This window comes from Hypanus sabinus, chromosome 26, assembly GCF_030144855.1.
Source record: "Hypanus sabinus isolate sHypSab1 chromosome 26, sHypSab1.hap1, whole genome shotgun sequence".
Lineage (NCBI taxonomy): Eukaryota > Metazoa > Chordata > Chondrichthyes > Myliobatiformes > Dasyatidae > Hypanus > Hypanus sabinus.
This window is the reverse complement of record NC_082731.1, coordinates 16300582-16314782: the sequence shown is the minus strand read 5'-3', so window position 1 is coordinate 16314782 and position 14201 is coordinate 16300582. Positions and strand designations below refer to the sequence as shown.

Here is a 14201-nt window from a genome sequence, read left to right as displayed (position 1 = left end):
GAGGCTGGTGACTGATAGGAAATGATAAAGTAGTGGTGGTTGGGAGTGTGGAGGAGAGGGTTCGTGGGTGGACGTATTGATCAGCCTTACTGCTTGGGGAAAGTAACTTTTTGAGTCTGGTGGTCCTGGGGTAGATGCCAAATAGCCTCCGATGGGAGTGGGAGAAACAATCCATGAGCAGGGAGGGTGGGTGGGATCCTTCATGATGTGACTGGGACTGGGACTTTTCTGTCTATATGACCTTGATGGAGGGTAGGGTTGCGCCAGTAAGGCCTTGGGCAGTTTTGACTACCCGTTGTCGAGCCGCCCTGTATGGTGCAGTGCAGTCTCATCCCGTGCAGTGATGCAACTTTTCGGATGCTCTGCACTGCCCATCTGTCGGATGACATGAATAAAGATATGCACAGCCCAGCTCTCTTCAGCCTCCTCGGAAAGCAGAGGTGTTGATGAGCTTTCACTCAAGGGAGAGACCATTCATGTGCTCAGACTGTGGGAAGGAATTGGTTTGGTCATCTTAGCTGCAGGCACGCCCATGGATCCGCACTGGGGTGAAACCATTCCCCTGTTCTGAATATGGGAAGAAATTCACTTGGTCATCCCAGCTACTGGAACACCGGGGAGAGGCCGTTCACCTGTTCCATGTGTGGGGAGGGATTCACTCGGTGATTCCATCAACAGACACTCCAGGTAGTTTGGATGGGAGAGACACCTTTCACTTGCTCAGGCAACGGGCATCTCACCCGCAGACACTCCAGTGAATTCACACTGCGGGGAGGCAGTTCACTCTGAATGTGGGAAGGGATTCGTTAAGTCTACCCAACTTGTGAGACACCAACGAGTTCACATTAAGCCACACTTTTGACTGTAGTGAGCAAGTCCATTTTCCTGCCAAAACACAGAAACTTCACACCAGAGAAGCTTCATGCTAATCAAGTTGCAAGCTCACGAGGGACAGTTAATGTCAGATTCTGCAGATATTGTAGCTGCTCATCACACACAGCTGAACCCTGGTCACTGAGCATGGGAGGGGTTTGTCCTGCCGTTGTTAGCCTTAAATTAAACTGGTATTCAATTTTGTGGATCATGACAAATAAAGGTTATGTTTTAAATGCTGCGTCTCAGGTTCTTAATGTCTCTGTCACACACCGAATGTACTGTAAAGAGGCCACTCAGCCCATCTGTTCCACATCGGCCCTGTTAAATCCATCCATGCTGTTCACTACACGCTCTCACTGTGATGATGGGTTTCAAACAGTCACTACTCTGAGTGAAAAGACCTTGACTTTCCTGCATGACGTTCTGCAGACAGAACAAGACAACCTCAGTAGGGTTTCATTGCCTCCATTTGAGAGATGAGGCGGAGGGAGGCCGGCCCCTCCCGACACTGTCACTGGCACCGTCCTTACCCAGAAATCGCCGCGGTTCAGAAGGCGCAGTCGGTAAACAGTGAAACAAGTGCGCAGGCGCATAGAGGGGCATGTCCGGCCCGAACATCGCGCATGCGCTCGGTGGACAAAAGGCTCCGGAGAATGGGCGGCAGGTAGGAGCGGGGTTCCGGGTTCCGGGCTCCGGGCGGGGGTCTCATTGTCACCGGCGTCCGCACCCCGACCGACGGTCAACTACAGTGAGCTGCGGACACAGTGTGGTCCCGAACCCTCGGACAGTCCCAGTTCTCCTCCTGTCCCTCTGACCCTCGATCCAAACCCGAGCCCAGGGGAGAATGAGAGAGTGGCGGATGATCTCCCGGACACTAGCTGTCCAAATCCAAGGAGCTGGAACTCGGGGCAAAAATATACTTCCGAGTTGGTCAGGGGTGAAGCACTTCGAAGGCAGCTTTCAGACGAAGTGGCTTAGAGATTTATGCAACAAACGCGAGGAAATCTGCAGATGCTGGAAATTCAAACAACAACGCACACAAAATGCTGGTGGAACACAGGCAGCATCTATAGGGAGAAGCACTGTCGACCCTTCCTGACGAAGGGTCTCGGCCCGAAACGCCGACAGCGCTTCTCCCTATAGATGCTGCCTGGCCTGCTGTGTTCCACCAGCATTTTGTGTACGTTGTTGTAGAGATTTATGCTTTGTGCGTAAATTGAATCAGAACACGAACATTACGATCAGATCCAATGCCCAGAATCAGTTGGTAGCAAGGTACTGGGTCTGCATTCCCGTCACTTAAAACGTCATTTAATGCCTCATTAAAAAACAAGATCTTTGCATCAGAGAATTTATTAGCAATTGTATGCATGAATTGAAACTTTGGACAATGGTCCAAAATTTGGTCTGATGTCCAAATCTTGTTAATTGACTCATTTCTGTGAGACTGAGGTCTGATAAAAGGTTCCTGGGTCTACCGTCCAGTCGGTTAAAATGTCATTTAATGCTGCACAAAATCGTTGTACCTGCTCTGGCTTCTTTAGAAAATAACCTTTGTTTAACCTTCCGACCTTTCGATCCCTGAGAACGTTCTCTCTGGTGCATAGTGGCATCAAACACCTTTGTCCTGGGTAACAAATGACCTGCAACTTTCCCATCACAAAAATGCCACCCACATGTTAGCCGTCTCCAGTAAGAAAGTTTACTGTCCCTCCCCCATATAAACTGGCATTACTATTGATGAGTTTCTCCGCTGTCAATCACCTGGTGGGGGCGGGGTCAGACTAATTAGAACGTCTCCAGGACCAGCCGTGTAATATCATGTGACCTTTGTCGTGCTGTGCGACACAACCAGACCTCGTACTAGTACTGATGGAGAGAGAGCCGATACCAGACGAGCAGAAATGGCCAATTCTAATACAGGCAGAAAAACAGTCTGAGAATTTGATCCGTGTCCAGTTAGAAGATGAGATTTTCCTCCAACTTGTGTTGAAACTCACTGTGACAGTGTGATGTCAGATCTCACCACAGAGACTAAAATTATCTCATCTCAAACGCTGTCCTTCACCCACTGATGTCTTTTCTAAATCTTTTTACAGGATAGAAATGACAAAGAATTTGTGTATGGGAATCTCAAGCACAACAACACGTCAGTTCCTTTGTGTCTGACCAGATATTGAAAGAGTGACCAGATATTTCCTTTGTAGCACCGATCGATCAGTTGTCGATCCTTGGAGATGAAGATGTGTCTCATCCCAGCTGGACCTGCGTTTTGTGTCTGAAAGGAAACATTCTGTTTTAACTCAGTGAAATCCCCTGGAACCGGGGTGCTGAGAACACACCAGCATTTGTTCCCCAGAGATCAGTTCTTCAACTGCATTGATTTGACACGGGATTCACTCTGACTAACAACTGACTTGGTGAATTGCCAGACAATTGATAGCGGGGAGATATCATTCACCTGCTCTCAGTGTGGGAGGGATACACTCGCTCAACCCACCCGCAGTCACACCAGGGGGTTCACAGTGTGGAGAGGCCACTCTCCAGCCCTGACTGTGGGAGGGATAAACTCAGCCATCCAGCCAGAAGATCCATCAGCAAGTTCACACATTGTGAAATGGTTCATCTGTTCTGACCGTTGGAAGCAATCCACTCTCTCACTCAAACTGAAGATACATCAGATAATTCACAGCGACGAGAAGCCGTTCACTGATTGCTGGGACGAGATTTACACAGTCAGCCCACCCGCAGACACACAGTGAGTTCACAAGGGTGAGAGACCATTGAACTGTTCTGTGTTTGCGAAACAATTCACTAACTCATCCCACGTGATGACACACCAGCGAGTTCACGCTGGGGAGAGACCGTTCACCTGCTCCGTGTGTGGGAAGAGATTCGTTCGGTCCGCTGATCTGCTGACACACGAGCGAGTTCACACCGGCGAGCGGCCGTTCACCTGCTCCGTGTGTGGGAAGAGATTCATTCGGTCATTTGACCTGCTGACACACGGGCGAGTTCACACTGGGGAGAGACCATTCACCTGCTCACACTGTGGGAAGGGATTCACTCAGTCATCCCACCTAAAGACACACCAGTCGGTTCACACCGGAGAGAGACCGTTCACCTGCTCGGACTGTGGGAAGGGATTCACTCGGTCATCGAACCTACTGGCACACCAGCGGGTTCACTCTGGCGAGAAGCCGTTCTCCTGCTCGGACTGTGGGAAGGGATTCACTCTTTCCTCTCAGCTGAAGTTACACCAGCGAGCCCACACGGGAGAGAAACCTTTCACCTGCTCCGTGTGCGGGAAGGGATTCACTCACTCATGCCGTCTTGTGACTCACCAGCGAGTTCACACTGGGGAGAGGCCGTTCACCTGCTCCGTGTGCGGGAAGATGTTCACTCAGTCATCCAACCTGCAGACACACCAGCAAGTTCACACTGGGGAGAGGCCGTTCACCTGCCCTGAATGTGGCCAGCGATTCGCTCGGTCGTCCTACCTGGTCAAACACCAGCGACTTCATTCTGGGGAGAGTCTGTTCGGGTGCTCGGTCTGTGGGAAGGCATTTCCTGAATCATCTCACCTGCAGGTACACCAGCGAGTTCACACGGGGGAGAGACCGTTCACCTGTTCTGTGTGCGGGAAGGGATTCACTCACTCCTCCCACGTGACGAGACACCAGCGAGTTCACTCGAGGGAGAAGCTGTTCACCTGCTCGGACTGCGGGAAGGCTTTTACTCAGTCGTCTCACCTGCAGACGCACCGGCGAGTTCACAGTGGGGAGAGACTGTTTATCTGCTCCGTGTGTGGGAAGGAATTCCTTCGGTCGTCTGACCTGCTGACCCACCAGCGAATCCACACCGGGGAGAGGCCGTTCGCCTGCTCCGTGTGCGGGAAGGGATTCCCTCAGGCGTCCCACCTTGTGAAACACCGGCGAGTTCACGCTGGGGAAAGTGTAAATAAGCTGGCTGCTGGAGGCAGGTTTGAGAAGTGACTGTTGGTGTGAGACTCTGCGATGATTGCTGCTGCTCATCACAGCCCGTCTGCTCCCTGGTCACCAGGCCTGGCAGGAGCCTCTTCCTCCGACGTGAGGCTGCAGTTCAACGTCCAGGGTCTGTTACAAATAAACGAGTTCTATTTTAAACTTTGTCTCAGGTGTTTAGTGAACCTACAGCATGTCCAGTGTAGAGGAGAGAGTCGGATTAGCCCAACTGGCCCCTACCAATGCTTCTGTTCCACGACAGTCCCTGTTGTTCACCTCTCACTCTCCCTGTGGTGAGGGGTCCCCAGTGGTCACCACTCTGTGGGTGAAGAGGCTGCCCTTAAATTCCCCGCAGACTGAAGACCAGCTCACTGCGGTTATGTCTGTCGTGTTCTTTGTGCCTCAGTGCTGAGGGAGACTGACTTCGGCCCTTCTCAACACCATGGGTCACTTTCACTGCTAAAGGCCTGCGTCTCGCACAACTGGGCTGCTCGTAAACTCCACAGTCCTCTAAACTTGCCAGCGGAGTGGGGGGGGGGGGACCATTATCTGGATGATCAGTGGAGGGTCAGAAACCAGAGATGGGTCAGCACTGGGAAGGGTTTCGGGCTGTTTGGAGTCTGAGTGACAGAGAAAAAAGATTGTATTATCTTTGTCTGTTAATACTCACCATGCCTGTTGATATTGAGTATATTTGTTGAGGGATCTTGCTGGGTTTCATTGCTGTTCCCATAAAATACGGACGGGATTGGTGCCAGTGCTTGTAAACGCTCCCAGTGGCATTGATTCCCCCCCAGGCATCTCTGTGTTTCAGAGTTTACCTTCAGTGATCCTGGATCGAGTGTGCCGCTGTCGAGAGTACAAGGTCGAGCTGAAAAGTACGTTACACTCGGAGGACAAGAGGCTCTGGACAATTGACAGTAGGCAGGGGTGGGGGTTCATCAGCAGCAGGGCCCGCACCCTGACTGAGGGGCAATTGCTGCCTGCTCCAGAAACACCATGGCTCTGCCCCCGAGACATTCCCCATCCTGCTGCCCCACCCTTTGCTCGGGGCCCTGCTGCAACTTCTGGGGTGTGTGCGTATCGCTGGGTCTGTGATGGACAGGCCATTCCCTCTGCTGAGCGGCCGCAGGGTGTGTCTGGAACGGCAGGCAAAGGGAATGGGTGCAGTCAGCCTTCCAGGCACAGCTGAGATGATGGGATCTAAATCTGAGGATCTGCGGCTTGGCCAAAAATGTAGCTGCAAGTTTATCTCTCGTACATTGCACCTTTCAGACAAGTAGACGAGCGATTTTCTGCCAATTGGAGTGGAACGGTGAGATCAGGTCCAATGTCCCGAATTGGCTGATGTCCATATCTCGATAGATAATGGGAGTGGTTGAGACTGAGGACTGAAAGGAGGAACTAGGTCCGACTTCCCGTGAACTTAAATGTCAGTTAGAGTTGAACGGGATAAAGAAACCACTTGCAATGCTCTTGGTCCCTCACAGATCACCTTTGCTGAGCATCGTCTGGTTCTGGACATTGTTGCCTCTGTCCTGTCTGGGTGCACAAAGATAACAAACCCCTCAGTCCTGGGGGACAACTGACCTGGAGTATTCAGAGCACAACAATTCCACACTTTAACAATCTCCAACGGGATAGTCTGACCACCTACCCCTGACACTCACTGACATTGCCACTACCGATTCCACCACTGTCAATCACCTCGGGGTCACAGTGACCAGAAAATCTCCAAGAGCAGCCGTGTAAACACTGTGTGCTCCGAGCAGGGCAGTGGGACATGTCCAGAACTGTTAAGCTCTACAAGTTCGTTTAATTATCATTCAACCATCAATGAATACGGTCAAATGAAAGTGTTAGGCTGGGGCCGAGGTGGAAACCAACAGAAACAGCACAAGGCACATATAAGATAGCAGGTAAACATACATTCACACAAAAGATGTATATTTCACCCAAGTCCCTGAGTGACATGCGCTGTAGTTTATGATCGGTGGATGTTGTCGGCGAGAACAAGCGGTTCTCAATTGTCTGCGGAGGAACAAAGGCACACACGATCCAGATTGTCATTCCACTGGTCGGACACTAGGGGGCAGCGCAGACGGGAGAGACCGGCCCCCAACCCCGCAGGAACGCGGGGCGACACCGCCTCCAGGTCACCCGGCACGGGAGAGGTTTGTCCCGATGATATCAGCCTTTAATCGGTCTGCAGTTAAATATTGTGGATCTGTCGTAAATAAGTCAGTTTTATTTTAAATTTTGTGTTTCTGATCCTGACTGACTCCATAGCATAGTTTATTACATTAGAGAGGCCATTCCGCCCCTCTGTTGGTGTTCCTGGTCTGTTTGTCCCACCACCCTGTAGAAATGGTTTTTTCCTCTCTCTCTCTGTTCCCCTTCAACCCATCCCTGCCGCTCCCCTCAGTCTGTCCCTGTAGTGATGTTCTTGTCTCTCTCTCTGTGTTCCCCTTCAGTCCATCCCTGCCGCTCCCCTCAGTCTGTCCCCGTAGTGATGTTCGTGTATCTCTCTCTCTCTCTCTCTCTCTCTGTTCCCCTTCAGTCCATCCCTGCCGCTCCCCTCAGTCTGTCCCCGTAGTGATGTTCGTGTATCTCTCTCTCTCTCTCTGTGTTCCCCTTCAGTCCATCCCTGCCGCTCCCCTCAGTCTGTCCCCGTAGTGATGTTCTTGTCTCTCTGTTTCCCTTCAGTCCATCCCTGCCGCTCCCCTCAGTCTGTCCCCGTAGTGATGTTCTTGTCTCTCTGTTTCCCTTCAGTCCATCCCTGCCGCTCCCCTCAGTCTGTCCCCGTAGTGATGTTCTTGTATCTCTCTCTCTGTTCCCCTTCAATCCATCCCTGCCGCTCCCCTCAGTCTGTCCCTGTCGTGACGGTCACCGCTCTGGGTGAAGTGACGTCACCGATCACCTGGTCTCCGACAACTTGCGCTCGCTCTTCCTTCAAACTTTATTTACTTGCGCACCGGGACTACGGTCCAGTGCGTGTTACAGAAATGGGAAAACGTGCCTGTGGGTAAAACAGCAGCAGGATCTGAATTCTACCCTGTGACGCCTATTGCACACCAAGCCCTAGACAAACCAGCACCTCACCGACTGTCCCGGCCCCCCTCCCCCTCCGTCTTCCCGCTCCCACCCCGGGCAGCATCGTCCCCTCATCTCTGTCCCTGCGCCACATTTCTGGATCAGCCTTTCTGTGGATCGGCCCTTACTACCTCGCCACCCGTCAGTGGGTCCCCTCCTCACCTGCCCTCGTAACCAACTCCTCGTCCATCTTGAATCGCTCCTTTCACCTCCCTGCTACTCACTGCCCCTCTCTCATGTCTTGGTACCTCCCCCAACACCCCCCCCTCCGACACTCTCCCATTTCTGGGTCGCTCTCTTCACTCCTCACTCCCCCTCTTTTGTCTCATCCTCTGTTCATGTCTCGTGTCCCATCTCTGGGACCCCCCCACCCCCTTCACTTGGTCGCCACTTTATGCACCACCCTTGTCTACGGGTTGCCCCTCCCCTTCTCCCTGCAGCTCCTTCCACAGTCCCCCCCCACCGGCCTCCTGTTCCCCCCCCCACCTCCCCCTCCTCTGTCGGTTACCTACTTCCCTTCTGTCTTGTCAAGGGACTACCCGTTTCCCTCTCCCCAGACCCGGCCCCTTTCCCCTCCCCTCACCGTCTCTGGTTTATTGCTGTCCGACTCCAGGTTGCCCCCTTCACCCCACAGCCCAGGGTCTCTGCTCATCCGCTTTGCCCCTCTAACACGTCTGTGGGTCTTCCCCTTCCACCTCCTCCCTATTACCCCAGACACTCCCTGGTCTTTAGGTTACCCCCTTCCCCCCTCCAGATTCAACAGGTCACCCCCTTCCTCACTCCCTTATGTACTGGTCATTGCCCCTCTCTTCCCTACTCCCCATCTCTGGGTCACTCATTCCCCACCTCACCTCCCTGTCTTTGAGTTGCCGTCCTTCCCTGCATTTCTGAGGAATCCCCTTACCCATTCACCCCTCCCACCTTCTCTTGGAGTATCGTCAGTGCTTTGCCATTCACCATGCTCCTACCTTGGTTTGAATGTCTAACTGGGAATTTGGGAAGCTGCATTGATGGTGAATGGGACTTGAAGAATCGTGTTGGAATTACAGTATTTGGGGGTTTAGAAGATTGAACTGTTGATAAGTGGAGGTCCAGGGAATTAAATTAGGATTAAACGAATATTTGGGGAACTGAGTGGAGATTTGGGGAAGGGAATTGTTATTACGTTGGAATTTGGGGAATTAAATGAAGACTTGGGGAACTGCATTGGGTCAGGTGGGATTCAGGAGCTATATTGTTTATGTGAGCGTGCTGCATTACAGTAGCTGCGGAGTATTGCACATAAAAACAATGATTGGTTTTGAGGCATGAGGCAGAGGGAAACCGGCGCTTGCCTGGTCAAACACGAGGAAATCTGCAGATGCTGGAAATTCAAGCAACACACACAAAATGCTGGTGGAACACAGCAGGCCAGGCAGCATCTATACGGAGAAGTACTGTCGACATTTCGGGCCGAAACCCTTCGTCAGGACTCCAACATCGACAGTGCTTCTCCCTTTAGATGCTGCCTGGCCTGCTGTCTTCCACCAGCATTTTGTGTGTGTCTGTGGCTTGCCTACATTTTGAATGGTACCTTGCCTACCCAGATAACCTCGCGTGTCAGAATACGCCCGGCGTGACCCAACGGTCAAACGCGCAGGCGTAAAGATTTCCTGTTTTCCGTACATCGCGCATGCGTCCTGTGGACAGAGGAGTCTGGATGGTCGGTGGCAGGTAGGAGCTGGTTTCCGGGTGGGGGCGTCTTATATCATCGGGCCCGCAACCCCGAATGAGGGAGAATTGCTGCGAGCTGTGGACACACCGCGGCCCCGCACCTCGGGACAGTTTTGCCCCTTCCTCCACCCCGGGCCCCGGGGAATTTGGGGCTGATGAGCGAAGGTGCTGGCGCCATTTCTATGACGCATGCGCACTGCGGGGACCGTGACCCCCCGGGCATCTGGTCCTGACGTTCCCCGGGGAAAGTGACCGACACGGGGGACACTTCCAGCGCTTCCCCCGCCGGTGGCGGAGGGGATGGGAGCGGATGCATCCCTCAGACTCGGAACAAAACTGGAGTTCCGGGTTAATGGCAGCTGAAGTCCGTTTCAGTCACTGAAGATGTGAGTTAGCGCTGCAGAGTGAACAGAGAGAATCGTTACGCCAGCTTTAGTTCTTTAGAAAATCACCTTCGTTCTACCGCCTGTTGTTCTGGAACTTTTTACCCTTAAGAACACAAAACCATTAGACATAGGCCACTCGGCTCTGAAAATCCATCATGGTTCATTGATTATCGCCCTCAACCCCGTTCCACTGCCTTCTCGCTGTAAACTTTGATGCCCTGACTAACCAAGAACATATCAACCTCCGTTTTAAATGTACCCAATGATTTGGCCTCCACAGCCGTCTGCGGCAATGAATTCCACACATTCACTACTTGCTGGCTAAAGAAATTCCTCTCTGTTCCAAATGAACGCTCCTCTATTTTAAGTCCGTACCCTCTGGTGCGAGATTCCCCCATTATAGGTAACATCCTCTCTACATCCATGCTATCTTGACTGTCTAATATTGGATAGGTTTCAGTGAGATACAGGCCTTTATTCCTTCTACAAAGTGGTGAACATTACACTTCCTGATAAAGTATTCCATCTGCCACCTCTTTGCCCATCCTCTCAAAGTCTTTCTGCAGACTCTCTGCTATCTGAACACTACCAGCCCTCTCCATCTCTCTTTGTATCGGCTGCAAACGAGGCAAAAAAGCCATCAGTTCCTTCATCCACATCATTGACATTTAACGTGAAAAGAAGCAATCCCAAGACCGACCCCAGCAGAACACCACTAGTCACTGACAGCCAACCAGAAATGGCTCTCTGTGTTCCCACTCTTTGCCTCCTGCCAATCAGCCGATCTTCCATCCATGCCAGTCCCCGTGAAAACTCCTTTTTCACCGTTCCCCTCTCTGGCTACATAGTGACATCAAACACCTTTATCCTGGGTGACCAGTGACCGGTAGCTTTCACATCACAAAAGTGCCACATCTGAGTGAGACAGACCAATGCCCTCCCCTTCACATTCATTGGCTGTGACACCGATGAGTCACCACTGTCAGTCACCAGAATGGTGGGAGATCAGAATACTTAGAAAGCCCCCAGGTTCAGCCATGTAATGTGATGAGCTCTTTATGGCACAGTGGACACGCACAGAACTAGAAATAATTTCAATGGAGAAAGCAAATCTGAGCCAAGTATCAGATTGATGACGGGCAGAAATGGCCCATTCTGATACGGACAATCAAACAGTCAGAGAATTCGATGGTCGGTCTGGCCGCCTGGTCCGTGCCCAGTCAGACGACGAGTTGTTCGTCCAACTTGTGTTGAACCTCACTGTGACAGTGTGATGTCAGATCTCTCCACAGACACTGAAATTATCTCATCTCAAACGCTGTCCTTCACCCACTGATGTCTTCTGTAAATCTTTTTACAGGTTGGAGACAGCAAACGATTTGTGTACGGGAATCTCAAACACAACACGTCAATTCTGCTGTGCTTGACCAGACATTTAAGGAGTGAGCAGACATTTTCTTTGCAACACCAAATCTTCCATTGTCAATCCTTGAAGATGAAAAGGTATCTCATCGCAGATGAAAACGTGATTTATCTTTAAGTGAAGTTTTCTGTTTAAATTCAGTCAAAACCACCGGAACTGGGGTGCTGAGGACACACCAGCATTTGTTCACCAGAGATCAGTTCTTCATCTGCATTGATTGTTCGAGGAATTCAGTATGTCTCTCATCTGACTTGGTGCCCCCCCCCCACCCCTGGAGAATTGAGAGCAGGGAGATATCATTCGTCAGCTCTCAGTGGGAGAAGGGATTCAGTCACTCAGCCCACCCACCAACACACCAGGGAGTACACAGTGTGGAGAGGCCATTCACCTGCTCTGAGTGTGGGAGGGATATAATTCATCCTGGGCAATGAGACACCAGCGAGTTCACTCTGAGGAGAGGCCGTTCACCTGTTCGGACTGTGGGAAGGCATATATTCGTTTTTCCGAACTGCAGAGACACCAGCGAGTTCACACTGGGGAGAGACCGTACATTTGCTCTGAATGTGGGAAGGGATTCACCCGGTCATCCTACCTGCAGACACACAACTTAGTTCACACCGGGGAGAGACCGTTCATCTGCTCTGAATGTGGGAAGGGATTCACTCAGTCAGCCCACCTACAGAGACATCAGCGAGTTCACACTGGAGAGAGGCCGTTCACCTGCTCTGAATGTGGGAAGGCATTCACTCACCCATCTCACCTACAGGCACACCAGCGAGTTCACACTGGGGAGAGACCATTTATCTGTTCTGTCTGTGGGAAGAGATTCACTCGCTCATCAGATCTGCTCACACACGTGCGATTTCACACAGGTGAGAGGCCGTATATCTGCTCTGAGTGTGGGAAGGGATTCACTCGGTCATCTGATCTGCTGACACACCAGAGAGTTCACACTGGGGAGAGGCCGTTCACCTGCTCAGACTGTGGGAAGGGATTCACTCAGTCATCTCAACTAAAGATACATCAGCGAGTTCACACTGGGGAGAGGCCGTTCACCTGCTCTGAGTGTGGAAAGGGATTTACCCACCCATCTCACCTGCAGAGACACCAGCGAGTTCACACTGGGGAGAGACCGTTTATCTGTTCCGTTTGTGGGAAGAGATTTACTCGGTCGTCAGATCTATTGACACACCAGAGAGTTCACACCGGGGAGAGGCCGTATATCTGCACTGAATGTGGGAAGGGATTCACTCAGTCATCCCACCTACAGACACACCAGTCAGTCCACACTGGGGAGAGACCGTTCACCTGCTCAGACTGTGGGAAGGCATTTACTCAGTCATCTCAATTGAAGGTACATCAGAGAGTTCACACTGGGGAGAGGCCATTCACCTGCTCAGAGTGTGGGAAACAATTCACTCGGTCATCCCACCTACAGACTCACCAGTCAGTTCACACTGGGGAGAGGCCATTCATTTGCTCTGAATGTGGGAAGGCATTCACTCGGTTGTCCCACCTACAGACACACCGGTCAGTTCACACTGGGGAGAGGCCGTTCACCTGCTCAGACTGTGGGAAGGGATTCACTCGGTCATCTGACCTACTGGCACACCAGTTAGTTCACACCTGGGCAATGCCGTTCACCTGCTCAGACTGTGGGATGGGATTTGCCCAGTCATCTCATCTGCAGATACACCAGCAAGTTCATAGTGGGGAGCGGCCATTCACCTGCTCAGACTGTGGGATAGGATTTGCCCAGTCATCTCACCTGCAGATACACCAGCAAGTTCACACTGAGGAGAGGCCGTTCACCTGCACTGAGTTGTCCCACCTTGTGAAACACTGGCAAGTTCAAACTGGAGAAAGTGTTTCAGTGAGCAGGATGCTGGATGATTAACCATCGTGATTGCTGAATTCAGGGGCGATCAAAGATGACTGTGTCAGACTATAATGATTGCTGCTTCTCATCCCACCCAGATCTGGTCACTGGGCGAGGGAGCAGTTTCTTCAGCGATTGTTCACCGTTACTGGAGTTTAACATTGTGATTCTGAGAAATAAATCAGTTCTATTTTAAACTCTGTCTCAGTGAATCTACACCACACCCAGTGCACAGTAGGGGGTCAACTCACCCCAACTGGGCTCTGCGCTTGATTCTGTTCCACGACTGTCCTTCTAAATCCATTCCTGACGTCCACCTTTCGATTTCCCTTTGTTGAGATAACCGAACAGTTTGTGGGCAAAGAGGTGTCCCTTGAATTTTCTGCAGACTGATTAAGACGAGCTCTCTGCAGTTACGTCTGACATGTTCTTTGTCCCTCAAATCTCTGGGCCGAGAGAAAACGACATTGGTTATTCCCAGCTTCTTAAAACATTACGGGTCACTTTCACTGGTTCCACAGGCCGGCGTCTCCCACTGCTGGTTGTTTCAATTTGCCACGGTGTTCTGAAGTCTGAAGCAGAATGGGGAACCACTAGCTGGATGTTTAATGCAGCCGGGTCAGCAGAGGGCAGGGTTTGGGGCAGTGGACCGTGGCAGGGGTAAGAGCATTAGATGAGGAACAGGGAATCAGAGCGGGGATGGGGGTTGGGGGTGGTCGTGGCAACAAATGACAGTTTCAACATTTGGAGGCTGATTGAGAGGAAAAAAGTTCCATTGACTGTTGATATCACTTGCTGTGTGTTAAACTGCTGGCTGGGTTCTTATGAAAAATATCGACTGGGATTTG

General features: G+C 51.5%; 1 protein-coding gene across 1 annotated transcript; it reads left to right on the top strand.

Moving 5' to 3' along the window:
* The first annotated feature begins 3707 nt into the window (after positions 1–3707).
* Positions 3708–13550, top strand: LOC132381657 (zinc finger protein 850-like). Its single transcript, XM_059951261.1, has 2 exons — positions 3708–4747; positions 11934–13550. Exons 1-2 carry the CDS (start codon positions 3708–3710, stop codon positions 13369–13371), a joined length of 2478 nt encoding a protein of 825 aa, XP_059807244.1. The 3' UTR covers positions 13372–13550.
* The last annotated feature ends 651 nt before the right edge of the window (positions 13551–14201 follow it).

What these genes read in the sequence shown, in the direction of transcription:
- LOC132381657 (XM_059951261.1), top strand. Translation starts at nt 3,708, where the DNA reads ATGACACACCAGCGAGTTCACGCTGGGGAGAGACCGTTCACCTGCTCC. An exon ending in CGAATCCACACCGGGGAGAG is followed by an intron (nt 4,748 to 11,933) that starts GCCGTTCGCCTG and finishes CTCTGAGGAGAG; the next exon opens with GCCGTTCACCTGTTCGGACT.